Here is a 24,494-nt window from a genome sequence, read left to right on the forward strand (position 1 = left end):
TTCCAGCAAAGTAGGCTTCTATTATTCGAATTACTGTTTTAATGGGTATCATAGTAGTAAGTCCTACTGTAGAACATGACATATTAGCATGAGTGCGGCACGGTGGTGTAGTGGTTAACACTGTCGCCTCACAGCAAGAAGGTCCAGGGTTCGAATCCCGCTTGGGGACCAGTTTTCCATGATGCCAGTTACCCAGGTGGGGTATCTCCCAGGCCTTTCTGTGTGGAGTTTGCATGTTCTCCCCGTGCTCGCAAGGGTTTCCCCCCCCGATAAGATAAACCCAATGGAAAAACATGCACAACAACAAGATCGCTAACGCTGTGGCGTCCTTGACGAAGACGGACAGGAGCACTTGGATTGGTCCCCTGGCGCGGCTCACGTGGCGCCTGTCTGCTCCCGGCTGCCCTTGGGGGGGAAGGACGACGGGATGGGTTAATCGCAGATACGCATTGTATGCATGGTTCGCATGTGTGCCAAATGGTGACCTCGGAGCAGGTCCTAAATTATTATTATTATTATTATGACATCTGATTTATTAATGCCAATACTAAAGATTAGGGACAAACGCAATTGGCACAAGTGTAAATGATGGATTAGTCACTCACAGTTAGGGATGTCCCGATCACGTTTTTTTGCTCCCAATCCGATCCCGATCATGTGATTTTGAGTATCTACCGATAACGATATTTCCCGATCCGATAATTTTTTTTTTTCTTTTTTTAACAGTTATTTTTTTATTCAACAAACATGACCATGTTCACGTCTTAAACTCATACTGAGGCGCCTTAGTTTTGGTTTTAAATTGCATATCATCATTCATTTATTTATTGTCACACAGAGCAGAAGAATTTTGCCAAAACAAACCAATAGTATCCAGCTGCAGAACGACCCAAACGCATTTCCTTTGATTTAATTATACATCAAATGATTTATGAAGTTAACTTTTCACCTGGATAACGTCAACATACAGGGTGAATGTAATGTGAGAAATTGGGATAAAAAAAATAATAATAATAATTTGGGTCTGAGAGTGTGGCTGGTCTGCCGTTCTGCAGCTGGATACTATTGGTTTGTTTTGGCAAAATTCTTCTGCTCTGTGTGACAATAAATAAATGAATGATGATATGCAATTTAAAACCAAAACTAAGCCTCAGTATGAGTTTAAGACATGAACATGGTCATGTTTGTTGAATATAAAAAAAAAAGGCAGATTTCTTTTATTTATTTTTTTGCCGATCCCGATCTTCGGAAAATCACGTGATCGGCCCCGATCACGTGATCTGATCGGGACATCCCTACTCACAGTTAGGGATGGGTACCATTCACATTTGAACCGATACGGTACCGGTACCTGTGAATCGATACCAGTACCCAACGGTACCTTTTTTCTGTACTTTAGCCTCAGTTGTAAAAAAAATTTAAATAAAAATCCAAACTTCACATTTTCAACCGTTTTCGGCTTGCCATTCCCCCGACTGCTTTGTTGTTGAATCAAGTCAAATCCTAGGTAAGCGTATATTGTGCGTGTGAACGTTGACATAAAAAAAATTAAAATAAAAAAAGTGTAAAAAAGAATAATTTATTTTTTTAAATGGTAAAACGACGTGTTTCGGTAAGTACCTTTTAAAAGTACAGAATTCGGTACCCATCCCTACTTCACAGTTAACATCCGACTGATTAGCTCAACTGGTTAGTCCGCTGGCTGTGGATCCTATGGTCACAGGTTCAAATCTCTTGGTTGCAAATGTTTTTTTTTAAACGTTAATTCATTTATCCAGTGCCAGCTGAGCACCGATTTGTCACGTTTTGAACCAATTAAATCCCGGTGTGAACACGCTGGCCGGTGCGAGATTACGTTCGGAACCGGCTCCAGCACGGAGCCTGGCCGGTGTAAAAGTGCTATGAGAGAGAGAGAGGAGAGAGAGAGAGGAGAGAAGAGAGAGAGAGAGAGAGAGAGAGAGAGAGAATATAATGTACCTCACCTTATTCCTGAATAGGCCAATTTGTTTAATTACACACTACTCACAGAGCAAGTATGCAGATATCTTGTTTATTTGATGTAACTGCCTTTAGTTTAATCTGCACTTTTAGTTTAAACTGGCCACTTATTGTAACCACACACTAAACACATAGTAACTATACAGTTAGCTTGTTTTTCCACTGGTGTTTTTCTTGAATGAATAAGCCAGTATAGAGATGAAAGAGATAGATAGGTGAGGCTGTGGTCTGATAGGAGTCATGCAACTGATGGTGTGTGTCCGTGTGTGTGTCCGTCCGTCCATCCAGGGGACCTCCAGCAGCATCTACAGACCATGTTCACAGTGCTGAGACCAGAAGACAACATCCGCCTGGTCAGTAACACACATGTACTGTGCATACTATAAAAAGAATCAAGAGTACAGGTTGTTCATTGAGTCTGTTGACTTAACATTTTAATCAGCTGAGGGATTGAGGGATTTACAAACTCTGAGACGAATATGTAATCATTTACAACACTCTTACCTTATCTTCTGTGCCCCCTCCCCCCCAGGCGGTGCGTCTGGAGAATGCCTACCCCCAGTCCACCCGCTACATGGTGGTGGTGTCCACCAATGGCCGACAGGACACTGAGGAGAGCGTAGTGTTGGGCATGGACTTTGCCTCCTCTGATAGGTCAGTGCCACAGTAACCGCCACAATGCTTAACACTTTCAATGCCCAAAACGTGATAAGACGTTTTATCAGCCCAATGCCTGAATGCCCACGACGACAATTATCGTTTTATTTTTTTATTAGCGATCTGAATTACCGTAATTCCTCTAATAGTAACCGGGTATCGAATACAAGCCGGGTCTCTATTAATGGCCGGGTGCGCTCTTGAGCTAAGCAATTATAAGCCGACCTCCTAATACAAGCCGGGTTACTAATATACTGAGCTGCATACTGAGCTAGTTACTTGATTTCACTTTGAAAACGTTGAAATGACCAGTGACCACCTGTAATTGCACTGTTTACTATTTCATACAGTACTTGGTTTCAATAAATTAACCCAGTACATTTTACGGGGTTCAAACTGACACAAAATGTTGATTTATTCATTATGATCCGTTTGAAAATTAGAAATATAGGCCTCTCTCTTATACATGCCTCCTCCTAATACAAGCCTGGTACCCGCTACAGTTGAGACAAATACAAGCCGGGGTTACTATTAGAGGAATTACGGTAATATTTCATCAACCGAGTCTCCCGTTGGTATGCAGCCCCTGTAGGAGCTCAGATGTGAAAAAACCGCCCCCTATCATCTCCCAGATGGTAATGCACCCTTTTGGAATGGACTCAATGAAAATGGATGAGAAAAGAAAAATCCGGAATCCACATTTTACTTCTCAGGCATGTAACCCGAGCCGATCGGATTCACTGGAGCCTCAGAACAGCGTGGCATACATAATACAGTATGTAGCGTTGGATCAATAAAAGCGATCGATCTTTGGAATGGCGATCAGGAATTGGAATGATCTTTTTGGAGAACATCTGATCTGACGTAAGGAATCTATTTTACAAGTCTTGGGATAATCAGAGTTGTATTCGCTGAGATCTCAGCGTTCGCCCTATGTGTGTGTGTGTGTGGGCGATCGCTTTGAGGAAACCATAGAATCGATTTTTCAGATCGCCTATATAGCGTGCATACGTACACATATACTATCGATACTATTGAAAACGATTCATAAATATGCCGAAAAATGACATGTATTCTAGAATATTCCAGTAAATTCCCTTGAAAACGAGGGCTTTTCAAAATGCTATAAAACTAAAATGAACCGATAAAAAAAACAATCCGCTTCGACAATGTTGACTGAAAAACGAGTCATTGATAAGCGACGGGCAGATTAGACACATAGCCATAATTTAAAACATAGATTAGGCGTTATTATCTTTTTTTAACTGGAACTAATTTTTTTCATTATGTGGGGAATGGAATGAATGGAAGCGGATCCGGACCACTGGCCTACTGTAGCTTAAAAGACCAGGAGAGGTGTTTTTGGCCACCAGCTAGGCTATCTGGTCCGTATCCGCGTCCGTACAGTATGTGCTAAGCTGGGCCTAACAAAAATAATAGTTGGTTTCAGGTTGGTTGTCAGTTTGGCCATGGGTAGGTAGGGAATTTTTTTTTTTTTTTTTTTTTTTTTTTTTTTTATTCTTTCCCACGGCGACTATGGATAGGGAATTTCTTTATTTAATTAACCCTTTCACTGCCACACGACAGAAGGTTAGCCCTTTACTATCACACAACCGACGGCGATGCTCCATCATTAGCATCATCAGGATGCGGAGCTAATGATGCTAATGATGGAGCATCGCCGTCGGTTGTGTGATAGTAAAGGGCTAACCTTCTGTATTGTCACAGTGAAAGGGTTAACCGGCTGTCGTGTGGCAGTGAAAGGGTTAAAATGTTCACAACAACATGGATGCATGTACTCTGCCAGCATGTTTAATATCCATAATACTAAATGTTTGACTAAGATTTCTATGAAACTTTATTCTTAAAAAAAAAAAAAAAAAAATGATTTTTTTTTTTTTTATATATAATTTTTTTTTAAAACTCATAAAATATATTGGGTCGCACCTAAATCGGCAGGGTCGGTCGGCAACCTGAAACCAACCATTATTTTTGTTAGGCCTAAGCTAGGCTAGCTTGCAGCTGCATAGCTTTCTACTGAAGGCACAGAGAGGAAATTTGTATCTATCTTCTTGTCTGACTCTGAACTCTTGTCTGCCTCTTTTTAGGGTTATATATGAGAAAACCTCTTCAAATAGCTCCTGATCAACTACTTTAGATGAATTAGAAGCTACATTTCAGCAGACCTTGAATTGGTTTTGTTTTGAACCCTTTTGTTCTTTCCTCTCTGCAGTGCATGCACGGTGGGGCTAGTTCTACCTCTGTGGAGCGACACCTTGATACACTTGGATGGAGACGGGTAAGACGCCATGCGTAGCCCCCCCCCCTCCTCTTCATGCTCAGTGGGCGGTTGGGGGTTAGAGAACTGTAGTGAAAGTGCATAATACTGTTGCATGTCAAAATGTTCATTGTTGTTAAAGGAGGGATCACATGAGTTTAATCACTCTGTCTTGGTCTGTGTCTCTGTCTTGGTCTGTTTCTCTCTGTCTTGGTCTGTTTCTCTCTGTCTTGGTCTCTCTCTCTCTCTCTCTCTCTCTCTCTCTCTCTCTCTCTCTCTCTCTCTCTCTCTCTCCCCCTCAAGGGGGTTCAGTGTGTCGACAGTCAGCAGGGTCCATGTCTTCAAGCCTGTCTCTGTCCAGGCCATGTGGTGAGTCTACTGTCCCTCCTCTCATCATCCCTCCATTAATGTTATTCTCTTCTCCTCTGACTTTGACCTCTACCTTGTTTCTTATCTTCTCGCCCTCTTTGCCATTTCCTCTTATCTTTTCTTCCTTATGGTCTTTTTTCTCGTTAATCTCTTCTCTCATTCCCTCGTTTCCTCATTTTTGTCCCTTGTTGGTTGCCATCCTCTTCTTGTCTCAACCTCTCTACAATCTCTCTCTCACCTCTGTACAATATTTCTCTTCCTCTCTCTCTACAATCTCTCCCGCTCTCTCTACAATCTCTCCCTCTCTACAATTTGTCTTCCCCTCTCTCTCCCTACAGTCTCTCTTTCTCTACAACCTCATCTGTGTCCTTTACTCTTTATTCCTGTCATCACCATGTTCTATCCATCTCTATTTGTGTCTTACCGTCATGTGACCTCCTCTCATCTGTCTTCCTTTCCACCGCCCTCTTATCCCGCTCTCATCCACTTCTCAATCGTTAGCAATCAATTTTGTTATTGTCCTTTTTTGTGTAAGGCACTTTTTATAGGGTTGTTGACAATGTTTTATCCTCCCCCTATCCCCCCTACCCTTTCTCCCTCCTTCTCTCTATCTCCCTACCCCCCATACCCTTCTCTCTCTCGCTCTCTCCCACCCCCTCACACCCTCTCTCTTCCTACCACCCCACCCTCTCTCTCTCCCTCTCCCCAATCCCCTCTCTCTCTCCCTACTCCCCCAATCCCCTCTCCCTCTCTCTCTCCCTACCCCCCCACCCTCTCTCTGTCTCCCTCTCTCTCTCTCTCTCTCTCCCTACCCCCCATCCCCTCTCCCTCTACCCTTCTCTATCTCGCTCTCTCCCACCCCCCTCTCTCTCCCTACTCTCCCAACCCCCTCTCCCTCCCTACCACCCTCTCTCTCTCCCTACCCCCCTCTCTCTCCCTACCCATCCTCTCTCTCTCCCTACTCCCCCAATCCCCTCTCTCTCTCCCTACCCCCCCACCCTCTCTCTGTCTCTCTCTCTCTCTCCCTACCCCCCCACTCTCCCTCTCCCAGGTCGGCGTTACAGTCTCTGCACAAGGCGTGTGATGTGGCTCGCTGCCACAACTACTACCCCGGCAGCCTGTTCCTGACCTGGGTCAGCTACTACCAGAGCAGGGTGTCTTCTGACCAGTTCTGCATCAACGAGTGGAACGCCATGCAGGATGTCCAGTCACACCGCGCAGACTCACCCGTCCTCTTCACCGACGTGTGAGTAGGAGTCCCCACGGCCAAGGAAATATAGCCCCCTCTCTAAATGTAAAGGCTTTGTGGTGCACTTCACACAAGCGCTAGATAAAGCATGGCCCATAGGCTTAAGGGAAAGAGGTAGCATGCACACACAACTATCATACGCACACACAGACACACACACACACACACACACACACACACACACACACACACACACACACACACACACACACACACACACACACACACACACACACAATCATACACACACACACACACACACACACACAATCATACACACACACACACACACACAATCATACACACACACACACACACACACACACACACACACACAATCATACACACACACAGACGCACAATCATACACACAGATTTCTAAGACAAAGTTTTAGTTTCATCACTTGAAATGAATACCCTGAAAGCCACACGGTTGAAACCTAAGCATCTCACTTGACATAATGGCCAAAATAAATGGGCGACATTTTAAGTAAGCCAACTCTCTCCTGAAGGTGTGTGTGTGCGTGTGCTACCTCTTCCCCTTTAGATATTTGATTGTGGAAATATGACTTTGCATTAGCACCACAGACACACTTTCATACATGGGGATACAGTAGATAAAACAGCTCGGAGGGAAGCACCTCCTACCTAGTACAGACTAGCGTACTGCACTGCCGCACGGGGAGAGGATCAACACACACAGAACGTACTGCACTGCCGCACGGGGGGAGGATCAACACACACAGAGCGCACTGCACTGCCGCACAGGGAGAGGATCAACACACACAGAGCGTACTGCACTGCCGCACGGGGGGAGGATCAACACACACAGAGCGCACTGCACTGCCGCACAGGGAGAGGATCAACACACACAGAGCGTACTGCACTGCCGCACAGGGAGAGGATCAACACACACAGAGCGTACTGCACTGCCGCACAGGGAGAGGATCAACACACACAGAGCGTACTGCACTGCCGCACGGGGGGGAGGATCAACACACACAGAGCGCACTGCACTGCCGCACGGGGGGAGGATCAACACACACAGAACGTACTGCACTGCCGCACGGGGGGAGGATCAACACACACAGAGCGCACTGCACTGCCGCACGGGGGGAGGATCAACACACACAGAGCGCACTGCACTGCCGCACGGGGGGAGGATCAACACACACAGAGCGCACTGCACTGCCGCACGGGGGGAGGATCAACACACACAGAACGTACTGCACTGCCGCACGGGGGGAGGATCAACACACAGAGCGCACTGCACTGCCGCACGGGGGGAGGATCAACACACAGAGCGCACTGCACTGCCGCACGGGGGGAGGATCAACACACACATTGAAGAATCAAGAGGTTTATTTGTCACATACATACCAGGGCATACAGTGAAATGCGGGTGGTCACGCCCGCATTGATTGTGCAAAATACAATAATAAAATAGGCATAGAAAAAATAAAATGGGTAAGACACAAGATATGCATGGTAAAAAAAGACATGCTAAGTTCCTGAGAAACTGGTTCCTATATACACTACTATACAATATACAATTTACAATCTTAACTCTTTAACTCCTTAAAGTATCTATTCTAAACTATACTATACAGTACCTCCTTCCTTTAAAGTGACTGCACTGCCACGTTGGGAGAGGATGGGGTGCAGGGAATGTACTGTTCTCTCTAAGAAACGAAACAGATGTTCTCTCTCGCACATGAGCTCGTGCATCACCGGTCCAGAGAAGCCAGAGCGGGTGTCACTGTAGATTTATTCCCGCACGGGAACGAGTCGTGACTGATGTGCGCTGTCACAACGGTGGAACAACATTGGCTAACCACCCCCCCCTCTCCCCGGGGTGAGCATGTGCCCGCGGTGTTGGTGCAACACTCTGCTCCAGGGGCTGTTTGTAAACGAGTCCTATGTGACCTGAACTCGGGAGCACCAGGGGTGATGAGGTCAATCGCACAGTTGACTCCATGCTGGCTCCCAAGGCAACGCGCACAAATAGTAACTGACGCATAACAAGCGCACACAAAGGCGTAATGTAGGCACTAGGCACGCGAGCAGTTGCACACACACGTCCAGGGCTATCTCAGAACCCTGTGCTTTTGAGGTCTCAACACCAACCAGGACGTGTAGCTACTTTAAGGCAACTGGGATCTATTTCTTTAGTGGTAGCAGGGAAATTCCCCCCCAGCAGCTCGCTCACGTGCCTGGGGGCCTGACCCACCCCCCCCCCCCCCCCCCCCCTCCTAATTATAAACACACATTCTAATGGCCTTGCTCTAAGGTCTAAGGTCTACCACACGCCTCGGTGTGTCTGAAATAGCTCCGCTCAGCTTGATTTACAGATGGAAAGAAGGGAGCCAGACAAAATAGACACACACACACACACACACACACATGGAGGGACAGGAGCAGGTGGTGGATGGAGAGAGAGAAGGAGAGGTGGATGGAGAGAATGATAGGGGGAGGGGCAATTCAAGAGAGAGGTGTCACAATGAAGACGGACACTCCTGGATAGAGAGAGATGTAAGAAGTAATACATGGAGGAGTGTGAAAGAGAGGGAGCGAGAAGGGGGGGGGTGAGGGTCAGAAACGGGAGGGTGAGAGGAGGGAGGGAGTTGGAAAAGAGGTCAGTGAGTGAAGGTATTAGAAGAGAGCGAGAGAGAGTCAGCTGAGTGACAATAGCAGAACCACCCAGCCGTTGTTGTAGTGGAAAGATATACACAGACACACAATCCCTGCTTTCACACACACTTTTCATTAAGGTTACTGTACACTAGGGCTGTCTTAAATACTTCGAAGCTTCGTTCGATGGGCATGGGATTCGAATATGAATTTTTTTTGAATATATTAAAAAAAGAAAAGAAATTATTATAATTATTTTGTTTTGCAAAATCAACTCTGCCTCTCTTTATTTATTTTTTAAAACTTTATTTTTTAGCGTTTATTGCTTTCCTGGTCAAGCATGACCGACAGTTGCAGGGTGAAACGGGAGAGAGAGCAGGGGGAGACATTCGGCAAATGACGGCGAGTCCGGGAATCGAACTCGGAGTCAACCAGATCCGTGACGCAGCACGGAGTCCCGCGCGAGCGCGGTAACATGGTGTGCTACTGGAGCACCCCTGCCTCTCTTTATTAACACATTCAGGGCCATTTGGATCCGTCTAATATCACTCTAGACGGCCAGCATTTATAAACAGACTTGCATAGTCCGTGAGGCTGTAGAGATAAATCTATACTTTATAGTATTGCTATCTGTCCATTCTCATTGTCAATTGACACCATAAACCGTCCCTTCAAAATGGCTTAAAGAATTTTTTTTTCATCAATATGTTCTCATTTTATAGCATCTTGAATATAAGCGTTATATGGGGTTTGGTCTAGTATATTTCCTGGAAGGCGAGATCTAAGGCGCTAAGCTACTAACGTTAAATCCAATGGTATTTCGGCTATACAGAAGCTACAGTTAAAAAATCAAACTGCATATGATCGGTATGATGGTCCACCATGAATGCATGAAAGGGGGGGGGGGGGCGGGGGACGTTGTTTCTGATTATTGATTACCAATAACCGCGTTAGCCTCAGTAGCCACATTAGCTGATCAGGTGGATGGCTATCATAACAAGGCCTGATCAGCGTGTAATTTACGTGAAAAATATCTTACCGTGGGCCGGTTGGATCCCCCAAAGGATTTTCCAGTTATTGATCGCCATCTGGTAGATCGATATGTCCATTGGCTGATCATATATTCCTTTACTGCACACTGAAATCCGCGTCCCAAAATGTATTCTGTGCTACATGCTATAGGCATAGCTTCAGGTTAGCAGAAAACTACATTGGAGATCCAGAAAAAACAAGACAACTTCTGCCACAGGGAACACTGCATTATCGAGATAGCGCCCCTAAGAGGATCTGGCCGGTAATGCACTTTTTCGAATTCAAAGAGTAGGGTACTTCTGCAGTGCTGCTCGGTGACATCGAGTAGGTTATTAAAATGGAATAAAACCAAAACAACCTTGCCACGGACATGTCCGTCATGGATGGCCCTCTAGCGGTGGATCCGAAACACGGACATCTCCGTGGTTGGCCGGGAAACGGTTAATTACAACAAGCAATGCTGTTTGTCATTTAAGATAAGGTCGGACTCGGCACTGACATATTTGTGTTCATTGTGCTGCTTTTGTCTAAGATTTAAAAAGGTTTAAACTTCACAGCACTGACAAAGTTGAACAAAGTGCTGTACAAGTCCCACAACATAAAAAAATATATATATTTTTAATTTAATTTTTTTTAATCTCGAAGCTTCGAATTAAAATCGAATCTCGGCCCAGAAGCTTCGAAACCAAAAAAGAAATCTGAAGGTCAGCCCTACTGTACACACAAGCGTGCCTGCCCACACACAGAGAAACACATCAAGTGTTTGTCGATCCTGTTGGGCTGACTGCCAATGTTGAGCGAACAGCTAACACTCGCTGACATACAGGCTTATTTTCCTGTATGGCCACAGAATGAAGGGTTGAGAGGTTTGATAAAAGCTGGATTGTGGTTTAAAGGTTGGTGTAAACACTGTTTCATGTGGGCGGGATAATACTATACGGGCTAAATTCCTGTAAGCTACTTCTTTTTAATCTGTGTTTCTCAGAAAATGGCTTGATATTTCTGTCTGTCGGCTCACGTCTGTCTGCATGTTTGTCTGGTCTTATGTCTTGCCTGTCTGTCTGTCTGTCCGTTTGTTTGTTGTTTATCTGTTCATCCATTGCTCAGCAGTGAGCTTGTTGAGACACGTTTTGAGTATTGACAGTGTCTTGGTAACCAAACACCACTGACTTCTTGGACAACTCACTCACTCACTCACTCACTCACTCACTCACTCACTCACTCACTCACTCACTCACTCACTCACTCACTCACTCACACACAGCAGAGCTAAAGGCCTTCTTCCCTCTTGGGATCAATAAGGGCTTAGGTATGATTATGTTCAGATAAACAGTCTGCCTTTTTCACATGTTCCCAGCATGGAAATACACACACACACACACACACACACACACACACACACACACACACACACACACACACACACACACACACACACACACACACACACACAGTACCTGCAGAGTCACATTGCCTGACCCAGTTTGCTGTGTATTGTATGTATACAGAGAGAGAACTGAGATAGAAAGAAAGGGGTTATAGAATAGAGACCCAGGCAGAGAGGGAGAGTGGAAGGTAATTAGGCCACTTGTTGCTATCAGCAGTGTGACGTGGACGGGCTAAAACTGTCCCCCAGCTCTGTGAGAGGGACCAGACGAGGCACTACTGACACATTCTACTAAGGGCCGGGAGGGTTGAGTTTGATGTCCCCACTGCAGTCTCACAAAGGCAGAAGGGTTCTTTGTTCAGACCACAGTGATCCCATTCAGAAGAAAACAAGTCAGAGAATTGATCAATAGAATGATGGGAGTCATGCTACTCTGTGAGGCCAGTGGCCAGAATCGTCATGGTGTTTGATTCTGTGAGAAACGAAATGTTGTGTGTGTGTGCGTGCGTGTGTGTGTCTGTAAAGTATCTAATGAGGGTGTGTTTGTGTGTGATGTATCCACAGGCCCACAGAGAGAGAGCGCACAGAGAGGCTGATCAAGACTCGTCTCAGAGAGATCATGATGCAGAAAGACCTGGAGAATGTCACCTCCAAAGAGGTGGGAGGATCACTCACTCACTCACCCATCCACTCACCCACTCACTCATCCCCTCATTGAATACCTGCACACTTGTAACTATACACACATATTGTACATACACACACACACACTGATATACTTTATGTCCATTGATGTGTATCTGCCTAACTGTGCTCATTGGACCATGCTGACCGGTTGCTGGTCTTAACCGCGTCTCCCTCCCTCCAGATCAGTTAGTCTTAACCGCGTCTCCCTCCCTCCCTCCAGATCAGTTAGTCTTAACCGCGTCTCCCTCCCTCCAGATCAGTTAGTCTTAACCGCGTCTCCCTCCCTCCAGATCAGTTAGTCTTAACCGCGTCTCCCTCCCTCCAGATCAGTTAGTCTTAACCGCGTCTCCCTCCCTCCCTCCAGATCAGTTAGTCTTAACCGCGTCTCCCTCCCTCCCTCCAGATCCGTTAGTCTTAACCGCGTCTCCCTCCCTCCAGATCAGTTAGTCTTAACCGCGTCTCCCTCCCTCCCTCCAGATCCGTTAGTCTTAACCGCGTCTCCCTCCCTCCCTCCAGATCCGTTAGTCTTAACCGCGTCTCCCTCCCTCCAGATCCGTTAGTCTTAACCGCGTCTCCCTCCCTCCAGATCAGTTAGTCTTAACCGCGTCTCCCTCCCTCCAGATCAGTTAGTCTTAACCACGTCTCCCTCCCTCCCTCCAGATCAGTTAGTCTTAACCGCGTCTCCCTCCCTCCAGATCCGTTAGTCTTAACCGCGTCTCCCTCCCTCCAGATCAGTTAGTCTTAACCGCGTCTCCCTCCCTCCAGATCAGTTAGTCTTAACCACGTCTCCCTCCCTCCAGATCAGTTAGTCTTAACCGCGTCTCCCTCCCTCCAGATCCGTTAGTCTTAACCGCGTCTCCCTCCCTCCAGATCAGTTAGTCTTAACCGCGTCTCCCTCCCTCCAGATCAGTTAGTCTTAACCGCGTCTCCCTCCCTCCAGATCAGTTAGTCTTAACCACGTCTCCCTCCCTCCAGATCAGTTAGTCTTAACCACGTCTCCCTCCCTCCAGATCAGTTAGTCTTAACCGCGTCTCCCTCCCTCCAGATCAGTTAGTCTTAACCACGTCTCCCTCCCTCCAGATCAGTTAGTCTTAACCGCGTCTCCCTCCCTCCAGATCAGTTAGTCTTAACCGCGTCTCCCTCCCTCCCTCCAGATCAGTTAGTCTTAACCGCGTCTCCCTCCCTCCCTCCAGATCCGTTAGTCTTAACCGCGTCTCCCTCCCTCCAGATCAGTTAGTCTTAACCGCGTCTCCCTCCCTCCCTCCAGATCCGTTAGTCTTAACCGCGTCTCCCTCCCTCCCTCCAGATCCGTTAGTCTTAACCGCGTCTCCCTCCCTCCAGATCAGTTAGTCTTAACCGCGTCTCCCTCCCTCCAGATCAGTTAGTCTTAACCACGTCTCCCTCCCTCCCTCCAGATCAGTTAGTCTTAACCGCGTCTCCCTCCCTCCAGATCAGTTAGTCTTAACCGCGCCTCCCTCCCTCCAGATCAGTTAGTCTTAACCGCGCCTCCCTCCCTCCAGATCAGTTAGTCTTAACCGCGTCTCCCTCCCTCCAGATCAGTTAGTCTTAACCGCGTCTCCCTCCCTCCAGATCCGTTAGTCTTAACCGCGTCTCCCTCCCTCCAGATCAGTTAGTCTTAACCGCGTCTCCCTCCCTCCAGATCAGTTAGTCTTAACCACGTCTCCCTCCCTCCAGATCAGTTAGTCTTAACCGCGTCTCCCTCCCTCCAGATCCGCACAGAGCTGGAGATGCAGATGGTGTGTAACCTCAGGGAGTTTAAAGAGTTCATTGACAATGAGATGATCGTCATCCTGGGACAGATGGACAGCCCCACGGAGATCTTTGACCACGTCTACCTGGTAAGACCACACACACGCACACTGGCCTGTCATATTCCTGGGTATTAAACTACATTTTCATCAACCGGCCACAGTGACGAGGGGGTTCCGAATCTCACCAGAAAACTCTGCTTGCAAAAAAATGCTGTTTAAACAGAGGTTCCTTGCCTTGCATTGTGGCTTGTAGAACTTCGAGATGTACCATACAAGCCACAGCAAACGTTGACCAGCTGTTGTCTGGTGGTCAGTGTTAACTTCCAGCCTTGCATCCTTTTGTCTCTTACTGTCTTATTGTATTACTTTGTGGAAATATTTCCTTACGTGTCTGTATTATTGACCATGTCTTATTGTCTGTAGGGGTCCGAGTGGAATGCTTCAAACCTAGATGAGCTTCAGAACAGCGGGTAAGAGATAGACATTGCTCTATTCTGAATGTTGAGTTTTTCACTATTATTAAGATGTCTCCATAAATACCCCTTGGCTATTCACAACCCAGAGGCAGGGTCCAGCATGTAAAGATAATACATTGAGAATTGACCGATCCCAAGCTTATTTTCTTGACCCTCCAATCGTACCTTAACCATTGCTAAGCGCCTTACGGACGCATTCAGCCCGACAAAACCTTTTCAGATTGAATGTGCCCCTGCATTCACTACGATTGATACTACTTAATAGGACTGATGATGACAGACCATGTTTGCTATCCACAATAGCATTCTGTGAAACAGATGTCCAGCGAACTTGGTAGCATTAACCTCCTAATGCTATCTTCACCACAGGAATAACATGCTGGTCCCGGCTGGCTAACATTACACAGGGCTGTCACTGCTAACTAGCATTAATGCTACATAACACAGCCGGGGACTAGCAAGAGGTAGTGGGAAAGTAAGCAGTAGAAAGTTGTTCAATAGCATTATGAGGTTAGCGCTACCATTAGCCTTGCTGAGCATTGCTTTTAGAGGGACAGCAAACATGATCTGCCAGCAGGTAGTGTTAGCAGTCGTTAACTAATGTCACGGTGACCAAATGCGTCCAAATTTGTATAGGATTCTATCACATTTTCATAACAATAGCGAATATAACTTACCCTGCGCCGTTTTCATTGAGGTTTCTTACAAATTAACGATGTTTTATTTGTCCTTTATATGCGGATAACATTAAAATCTTAAATTGTACCATTATGTTCCCCTTTACAAACATAATGCTAATGATGCACTTTTGTTAAGATAATTAGGTGACCATTCTCGGTCACTGTACTCGGGTCCCATTAATAGTTTAACGCTGTTCAGATCGCGTTTTCCTAATCCGGTGCTGACCTGTGAACAACTACTGTAGGTGATAAGGTCTTGGGATTTGTAGTCATTTTGTAGTCACCTTTTAAACCAATGCTGCCATCTACTGACAACAGAAAGTGTTGTGTATAACGTTAAGTTGATGGGCTACCCGCACACTTGTAAACACCGTCGCCCAAAACACATTCTAGAGATTCCCACTTTTTACTGGTACATACGTTCATATCTAATAGTCTTTAGCTGACTAAATATAGATGAATACTCATGAAATTTGATATATATATTCTAAAATAAGTATCATTTCACTTCACCTACCTGTCGGCATGAAATTCCCAAACGCTGACAGTAAAAAAAGCCTGGATGTCGCGCAAAATGGGGCGTGACCAAATTTGGTTTTGGGCGTTCCCAGACAAATAGAGTGACAGAGATTGGTCTATGTTCCGTTAGGTAACTAACTAATGTGTTTGTTATGGGCTCGGCTGCACATTGCCTATAATAGTCTAACCAGAGACAATCTATATAGCATTTATTACCCTTCTGTCATGTGGCAGTGAAAGGGTTAATGACATGACAGTCACTGATCTTTGAGCCGACGCAGCGTTAGATCCTGTGTTTGGTTTCCTCTGATGTTGAGGTCTTCTCATACTAGAGCCATCTTCCACATAAATCCAATGCTGACATTTGAGCAAATTCATTTTTGGTTCAGAGCAAGGATATAAATGGCACCCTCGCTTTTGTATGTGTCCACTGTCCACGTACATCTTTTAAACATCCTCCACTGTCCAGGTACATCTTTTTTTTTGTGATAAAATAAAAATAAATTATTAAAATGTTTACACAAAACAAGACATCACAGGACAGTACTATCACAGACACCACAAAATACATTTCTCCCCCCACCCCAGGACCCCTCAGTACCAACATTCCGACCCCATATTTTCGGCTGTATGGAGGCCGGTAGTAGTGATATATCATTTAGGAGTAGTGTTGATGCCGTCAGTGGAATTATCAAGTTACATATGTTTGAAAGTTTAGTTGTTAGAGCAGATTTCCAAAAACTAGCTACCGGTGGGCATTCCCAAAACATGTGGTGCCAGTGGCCCTCAAAACGCACAAAGTGCATCGAGAGTCGGCCACCAACCCCATAGCGTACAGCTTCCTAGGTGTGAGATAGGTCCTATGAATATAATTAAAATGTATTTGCTGGTGATTAGGGTTACGAGAAGCGAATGTAACATTAGTCCAGGTACATCTTTTAAACATCCTCCACGGCAGATAATCCCAAGTAGGCTACTTTTCATGTTGGTGTTCTGAGCTTGTCAAAAGGAATGGCCTGTAGGACAAGCTAACGGTGGGTGTCAAGGTGTTGCCAAGGTAGACTGGTGTGCTTGGGATCGGTCAATTGAAATCCAGCTAGACTGTGGATCAGGTATTGAGAGGTTTCTTCCCTGTTCTTCTGCCAGAGTGCATTACATCCTGAACGTGACCAGGGAGATAGACAACTTCTTCCCAGGGACGTTCCAGTACCACAACATCAGAGTGTATGATGAAGAGGCCACCAACCTGCTGGAGTACTGGAACGAGACCTACAAGTTCATCACCAAGGCCAAGTAGGGAAACACACACACACACACACACACACACACACACACACACACACACACACACACACACACACACACACACACACACACACACACACACACACACACACACACACACACACACACACACACACACACACACACACACACACACACACACACACAATACAAATACACACAGGGCAACATCACCTCCTGGTTTGGGAATAGCACTGCACAAGACCGAAGCAGACTACAAAGAGTGACACGTTCAGCCGAACGCACAATTGGAGGGGGGCTCCCCACCCTTCAGAACATTTACAACAAGCGGTGCAGGGGTAAGGCTAAGAGAATCATCAAGGACTCCAGCCACCCGAATAACTGCCTCTTTGAACTGCTGCGGTCAGGCAAGCGATACCGGAGTCTCAAGGCGAGCACAGAAAGACTCAGAAGAAGCTTCTATCCCCAGGCCATCAGGCTGCTCAACGAACAATAAACACTATACAACAACCATCAAATGCACACAGCACACACATCCACACGCACACACTCACTTTAAACAAACAAACACACTGCAGCACCCACTCTCCACACTTTAGATCACCGAAACACACTTTACACTTTATATTTATTGATAAAGGATTTGCACTACAACTCGTACACCTTACTGTAAATTGTACCTCATCCCATTTCTGCTTTGCACTATATAGTATTGTATATTAGTACACTGCATAGTATATTGTATATTATATGGTAACTCAGTTACGTCTATTCTGCATCGAACATTGTACATATGTCTATACTGAACACTGTGACCTCATTGTTTACTTCTAATTTACATGCTATACTATGTTATTTCATACTTATCTTGTCTAGCACAGTCTCTGGAGCGTAACAGTAAGAAGCATTTTGTATAAAAGTATTCTGTACTTCTGTATGACAACTAATAAAGAAACTTGAAACTTGAGATGTCCACTCGCTTTTCTTTGGTCTTCATGTCGGTTCAGTTTGAACTGGCTAGCATATAGATATAATACATTGTATGATAATGAACATACAATGCACGATACAACTGCTGTTATGGGAAAACCTTGTAACTCTGATTTTCTTGAGTTCCATTTCAGATTTCCATGTTTTTTGGGTAGAGAATGAATTGAAAACAAAACACATAACACAAAATCTGTTCATGTTGAACATTTTCAAAAATCTTAGAGATACAAAGTTTTCATCCACTAACTGCAATATGGAATGCATTTTGTTAGCATCTTAACTCATTGACCCCCGGGGATTAGACGGGCCCCGTTCTAGCACTGCCACGCTTTAAAGGGGAACTATTTTACTATTTCTTTCACTATTTGGGCACTTTTACACAATTCCTGTGAGTCTATGGAACACCTCTGTAATATATATATTTTTTTTTATTCATTGTTTTGTATTTCTAATCAAGTCCTCAAAAACTGCATTTTTCTACCTCAAGATTTCGAGCTGTTTTGCAGCCGCAGCTGCAGGTGCCACCTAAACCACTGTGCACCGTCGTGTTCGCCTGAACATTAACATGCAGCAGCGACTATGTGACATCACATATAGGCACATTTTCAAACGACTCAGTTCAGTGAGGGTGAATATTGTGAGAGGAGAATTGGAAGAATGCGCCAATATGAGAATTTTGAGACATAGATCATATTAATATAAGTTCACATAGCTAGGAAACAATGCTAAACACTCAAAAAGGCCACTTATAAGATAGTTCCCTTTTAAAAGATAGGAGTGCGTCACCTTGGGGCACCCAAGTGGCGACCCATGTAACGCGCTGCGTCACGAAGCGGCCGACCCGGGTTCGATTCCCGGAACCGGCGTCCTTTGCCGAATGTCTTCCCCCCGCTCTGTCTCCCGCTCTTCCTCTCTCTCTCCCTCTACCGGACTGCCCGGTAGTACAAACAAAAAAAAATCTACCAAGAACATAATTTAAGAAAAAAGGAGTGCATCACCTTGTTTGTAGAGCTATAACTATATTCTATATTATAGCTATGGATACAATACTATGGCCCATTTGACATCACCTATCTATTGTTCAATATGTGAAAAAGAATTAATTTCTTTATCCATACGTTCCCGTGTTATACCGTGGTGAATATAAGTATGGTTATAGCATGGTCTGGGGTAATTCCTGAAGGGCTGAGTAATAGCCTTATACGTCAATAAATAATCAACTATAAACTTTGCCGTTTCTTGCCTGTACACGCTATTATTCCCAAATTAAATCTATATCATAGGTATTATGTTTCATCATGAATGCATGAAAGGGGGGGGGGGTAGTTTTTTTATGATTTGATCGTCACCAACGGCATACATTGTGGAGTAACGTTACACAGACATGGTACCCCAAAAAGAATATTCCATCTGATTGCAAGTCCCAGTATTGGTGTCAATCGTGTCGCCAACATAATCCACCACACACAGGGGAGGAAATTAGGCCACTTTACTCACCAAATGCGAGTATTTTTTACGTTTGGCGAGTGATTCATGAAGAGCACTCGCCAGTCTGGCGAGTACTAGTAATTACAAAACAAAACAAAAAAATCATTCTGCAATCTGCTGATTCGCTCACTGGCACAAGCCGAACTCTGACTCCCCCCTTGATTCCTCCCATTTGCGCCTCATAATAATCCGACCATAACCAATGAACATCATCGTTGTACAGATGCGCTCTAAGCTCCTCCAATGAACACTCGTTTTCTAGAAGATGTCGCGCATCTAGGGGAAGTGGACAGACCACTGCGTGCGGACCTACAAACTCCTGTCACCGGCATGACAACGTAGACAGACTTAGACAAAAACACATCGTGGATGAAAATAATTGCATGTAGAGTCGTCACTTTCGGATATCAGTGCAGTCTGACATGGGGGCGAACAACAGCACACGACGTTCTCCTTCGAGTCGGATGAGAATGACAAGTGGGCGTGAGGCTAACCAGCATTAGCCGGCTAGCTACCTAGCATCAAGCTACCATAACGCGCATTCAACATAGTGGACTATACTGAGCGGCTTTGCTTAAATGCAGCCGACATTTTATTATTACCGGGTTTCCCCCCATATCACCACTCACCCATATGCCCTTCACAACGGTGATGTTGTCATACTTGGCATTCAGAATACACCTGCTGAACCCCTAGCGTTGTCATGAGATTCGGTTCCAATGTATTGTCATCATACAGCACAAGTACAGTACAACCAGAATACGTTTGGCATCCAACCAGAGTGCAAATGTAACAAGTCAAGTTCAAGTTGTTTTATTTAGCTATTACATTACAGTGAAATGCTTGGTTCTTTCACTGCCCAGCCCAGTCCAACCTAGACCAGCCCAACCCAGTCCAACCCAACCCAGTCCAACCTAGACCAGCCCAACCCAGTCCAACCTAGACCAGCCCAACCCAGTCCAACCTAGACCAGCCCAACCCAGTCCAACCTAGACCAGCCCAACCCAGTCCAGCCCAGCCCAGCATCTTTCACTGCCTAGTTCAGCCCAACCCAGTCCAGCCCAGCATCTTTCACTGCCCAGTTCAGCCCAACCCAGTCCAGCCCAGCATCTTTCACTGCCCAGTTCAGCCCAACCCAGTCCAGAATAGTTCCCTCTTTCATGTTAATATGTGATATCCTAATATTTTGAAGAGTAGAGACGGTGTGATTAATACATGCTGTATGCTAATATTGTGGAGAGTAGAGACACTTATTAATGTTTTATGCTAATAAATATTTTAAAGAGTAGAGACACGGTGTGATTATTATTATGATTGAAAATCTATTTAGACAAAGACATACAAAGAAGTAATTATCACAATTAGTGATTTATTTTTGGCTGGTAAAAAAATCTGTTTGACTGGTAAAAAAAATCATCTACTCACCAGTTGGCTGGTAAGCCAAAAAGTTAGTTTCCTCCCCTGACCACACATCATGCATCGGGAGCATTTGACGCTTCTCAATCCGATCGTTATAACCAGGGCTTGACGTTAACTTTTTGGCTCACTAGCCACTGTAGCTAGTGGTTTTCCAAAGTCACTAGCCACTCAGCATTTTCACTAGCCAAAAATCCCCACACACGCCGATCATAACCCAACAATGGTAATAATGTGATTATTAAAATGGTCATGTGAAAATGGGCTCCAGACTCACTTTTTTCACCACCGTGATGAATGAGAGACCTCCTCCAATGTACAGTTTATATGTCAAATGTATATACACTCTTTTCTGGACACTTTTTGTATCACAAACGGTACTGTATTTGCAAATCTGGTATGTCATAAATGTATAGATGTAGCAGTACTGTCTATCTGTATGTCGTGTGTGTCATATTTATGATGAATTGAAAATGGGGGACCCTGATGTAAACAAGACGAAAGTATTTCTCTGGTCTGCATCCCCTTAACAATTGTGTGTATTGATCTGTACTGTACTGTACCCATTCTGCAATCTGTTTATAACGTTTTCAATCAGAGAGAGAGAGAGAGAGAACAAGTTTTCATTATAAGCGTCTTGCAAGTTGCAACGCTGGTTAAGATATGAAAATACTTGCCAGTACTGTCTGTAAGGATGGTTGTAGGCAGCTGTGTTCAACGAGCTCAGCCCGCCAGCTTGATTGTGTATTGGCGACGGACTCAGTGTGAAAATACATTTTAAGAGAGCTGGTTTCAGGTTTCACATGACCAGCCAATCAGAGGCAGATCAGGGCTGGTCTTTGCATAATGAACGTGATATAGCCAATCAAAGGCAGACATTTTTTTTTTAGAATGCAGGGAGAAAAAGACGCTAAACACACACACATAAACACACACACATACACACAGACAGACTGACCACTAGCCAATGTGGCGGGTAGAATGACGGAAGTACACGCCCCAGGGGAATTCTACCCGCGTCTGGCGGGTGTCAATGTCAAGCCCTGGTTATAACCGCTCCATTCGCCCGACAAAGAAAAGTGAGCTCGGTGACATTTGACCGTTGGACAGGCCAAGATACAAGGTTACAAAGGGTGCTCGATACCGCCGTCTAGCTGGATGCGGCCGGTATTGCACTTTGACGATCTCAGACTCATTCCCTATGGTAACACCAAGGTCCCTGGATGAATAATGAATACAAATATCGAAAAGTGTAAACTTGTTGTTGGCGGGGAATGAGTTAAGGTAGAATAGTGTTTTGCCTACAGTTCACAACATACTTACTCACCTTGTTCTTGCATTTCCTCCCCCACCCCAGGAAAGCGGGTGCTAAGTGTCTGGTCCACTGTAAGATGGGTGTGAGTCGCTCAGCCTCCACAGTGATCGCCTACGCCATGAAGGAGTACGGCTGGGACCTGGCCACGGCCTTCGACTACGTGAAGGAGAAGCGGGCCGTCACCAAGCCCAACCCGTCCTTCATGAAACAGCTGGAGGAGTACCAGGGGATCCTGCTGGCTAGGTGTGTGACGCACGGAAACAGCCGTACTGCTTGTGCCAGCACACTTATTTATCTTACAGTCTGTACATTCTGTATATATATATATATATTATATATATATATAATATATATATATATATAATATATATATAGGAAAACACACAGTGACACGCTCAAACAAGTGGGCGACTATTAAAGACAAGGTTCAGAAAACACACATTTTACTTTTCTAGAAAGGTTCCAATGCCCTACTTTCCATTGTCTTTCATTGTTTTGTTGTGTACTGAACTCCTCTTCCCTCGTCTCTCTCCACAGCAAGCAGAGGCACAACAAGCTGTGGCGATCCCATTCCGACAGCGACCTATCGGATCGGCACGAGCAGCTGTGCAAGCCCGCCTCCCATGGCCTGGGCCGCTCCAACCCCCTCAACAACAACAACACTACTTCCTCTCCTTCCTTACATCACTTCCTGGGCGTGGCTGTGCTACAGGCTCTGGGCGCCGAACACCAAGACTCTGCCTCGGACTGCCACTCGGAGTCCACTGTCACCACACGCACCTCGGACTCGCACAACGGTGTGTGTGACTCTCCGGACGCGGAGGCCGGACCGGGCTGCGTCTACCGCCAGGATCCCCTCCTCCTTCCCCTGCCCAGGCCACGGGCGGCTACTGTAGTGCCTGAGGGGAGGATGGACAATTCAGCCATGCTGGCCATTACTCTGCCTGTCGCTGTTCCTCACCCTCCCCCCTCCCTGCATATCCTGCCCCCTACGCCTGAACCCCGACGCGCTGCCTCGCGTGCTTCCGTGTGGCGGTCGAGCTCGGTGCCTGAACGGAAACCAGTGGAGCTGTCCTTGGATTTGCCCGAACGGAGCAGCTCAGAAGAAACGTCCCCCCTCACTCTGGGTTCCAGCGACTCTGACACTCTAGATCACTCCTTGGTAGAGTCTGCGAGCAGCCAGGAGGCTGGTGGATCTGTGCCCATGTTGGTTAGTCCCCTCAGTCCCACAACTACCTTTGCTCTCCCACTGGACACTTCCTTGTGTCCCAACGATGACAACAACAACCCCAGTGTATTCCAGACAGGCAGTGCCTTGGACAGCCCCGGCGAGGCCGAGGGGTCCTCCAGCCTCAGTACAGACAGCATAGACTTCTTCAGCGCCAGAGAAAAGTTCCTGGGTTTGGCCCACGACAGGAGGACCTGCACACTTTCTGAGCAGGCACAGCAGAGGACACCTCTGTCACTGTCGCTCGAGGACCCTGGAGAAACGGCGACAGAGGAGGAAGAGGAGCCAGGGAAGGTGAGTGTTGGGGATTTGAAAAGAGTTTCTGTTAATATTTTACCATAATATTAGGGGTGTAACGGTACACAGAAGCCACGGTTCGGTACGTACCTCGGTATTGGCGTCACGGTTCGGTACGAGTTCGGTACAACAGAAAAAATATATTTATAATAATTATATATATATATATATATATATATATATATATATATATATATATATATTTTTTTTAATATATTATATTTATGATAATAATAATAATTATTAAATAGAATTATTTTCTATAGGCTTGCCGTGGTAGTCAGTGATACTGGTGTCATTCTGTGTTCAGGCATCCACTTGCCACTTTAACAACTTATCCTTGCGCATCCTTAACACTTTGATTACCAGCCATGCGGTGTGCCTTACCCCCGTTAAATGCCACCACCCACTTCAATGATAGCGTTGTGAACGCATAATCTCTGTCTTAAATTATGGCTATGTGTCTAATCTGCCCGTCGTTTATCAATGACTTGTTTGCAGTCAACATTGTCGAAACGGATTGTTTTTTAATCGGTTAATTTCCGTTTTATAGCATTTTGAAAAGCCCTCGTTTTCAAGGAAAATATAAAGATATGTGTACTTATGCACGCTATAGAAGCGGGCTGAAATATCGATTCTTTCATTTCCTCATCAGCGATCACAGCCACACACACGCATAGGGCAAATGCTGATATATAGGTGAAAATAGCTCTGATTATCCTAAGACTGGTAAAATAAATTCCCTACCTCAGATCAGAT

General features: G+C 45.5%; 1 protein-coding gene across 2 annotated transcripts in view; it reads left to right on the forward strand.

Annotated features, from left to right (window-relative positions):
- The window catches only part of ssh2a (slingshot protein phosphatase 2a), a 109,425-nt gene that overhangs the window by 79,344 nt on the left and 5,587 nt on the right, over positions 1 to 24,494 (forward strand). For both annotated transcript variants that reach the window (XM_084313791.1, XM_084313790.1), the window contains 11 exons: positions 2,287 to 2,351; positions 2,531 to 2,652; positions 4,889 to 4,954; positions 5,237 to 5,302; positions 6,354 to 6,548; positions 12,166 to 12,259; positions 14,019 to 14,147; positions 14,484 to 14,530; positions 16,882 to 17,028; positions 22,253 to 22,453; positions 22,748 to 23,732. In XM_084313791.1, coding sequence (XP_084169917.1) covers positions 2,287 to 2,351; positions 2,531 to 2,652; positions 4,889 to 4,954; positions 5,237 to 5,302; positions 6,354 to 6,548; positions 12,166 to 12,259; positions 14,019 to 14,147; positions 14,484 to 14,530; positions 16,882 to 17,028; positions 22,253 to 22,453; positions 22,748 to 23,732 — 2,117 coding nt within the window. The remainder of the gene's footprint in view (positions 1 to 2,286; positions 2,352 to 2,530; positions 2,653 to 4,888; positions 4,955 to 5,236; positions 5,303 to 6,353; positions 6,549 to 12,165; positions 12,260 to 14,018; positions 14,148 to 14,483; positions 14,531 to 16,881; positions 17,029 to 22,252; positions 22,454 to 22,747; positions 23,733 to 24,494) is intronic.

This window comes from Notolepis coatsorum (assembly GCF_963971535.1).
Source record: "Notolepis coatsorum genome assembly, chromosome: 1".
NCBI classification, from domain to species: Eukaryota; Metazoa; Chordata; class Actinopteri; order Aulopiformes; family Paralepididae; genus Notolepis; species Notolepis coatsorum.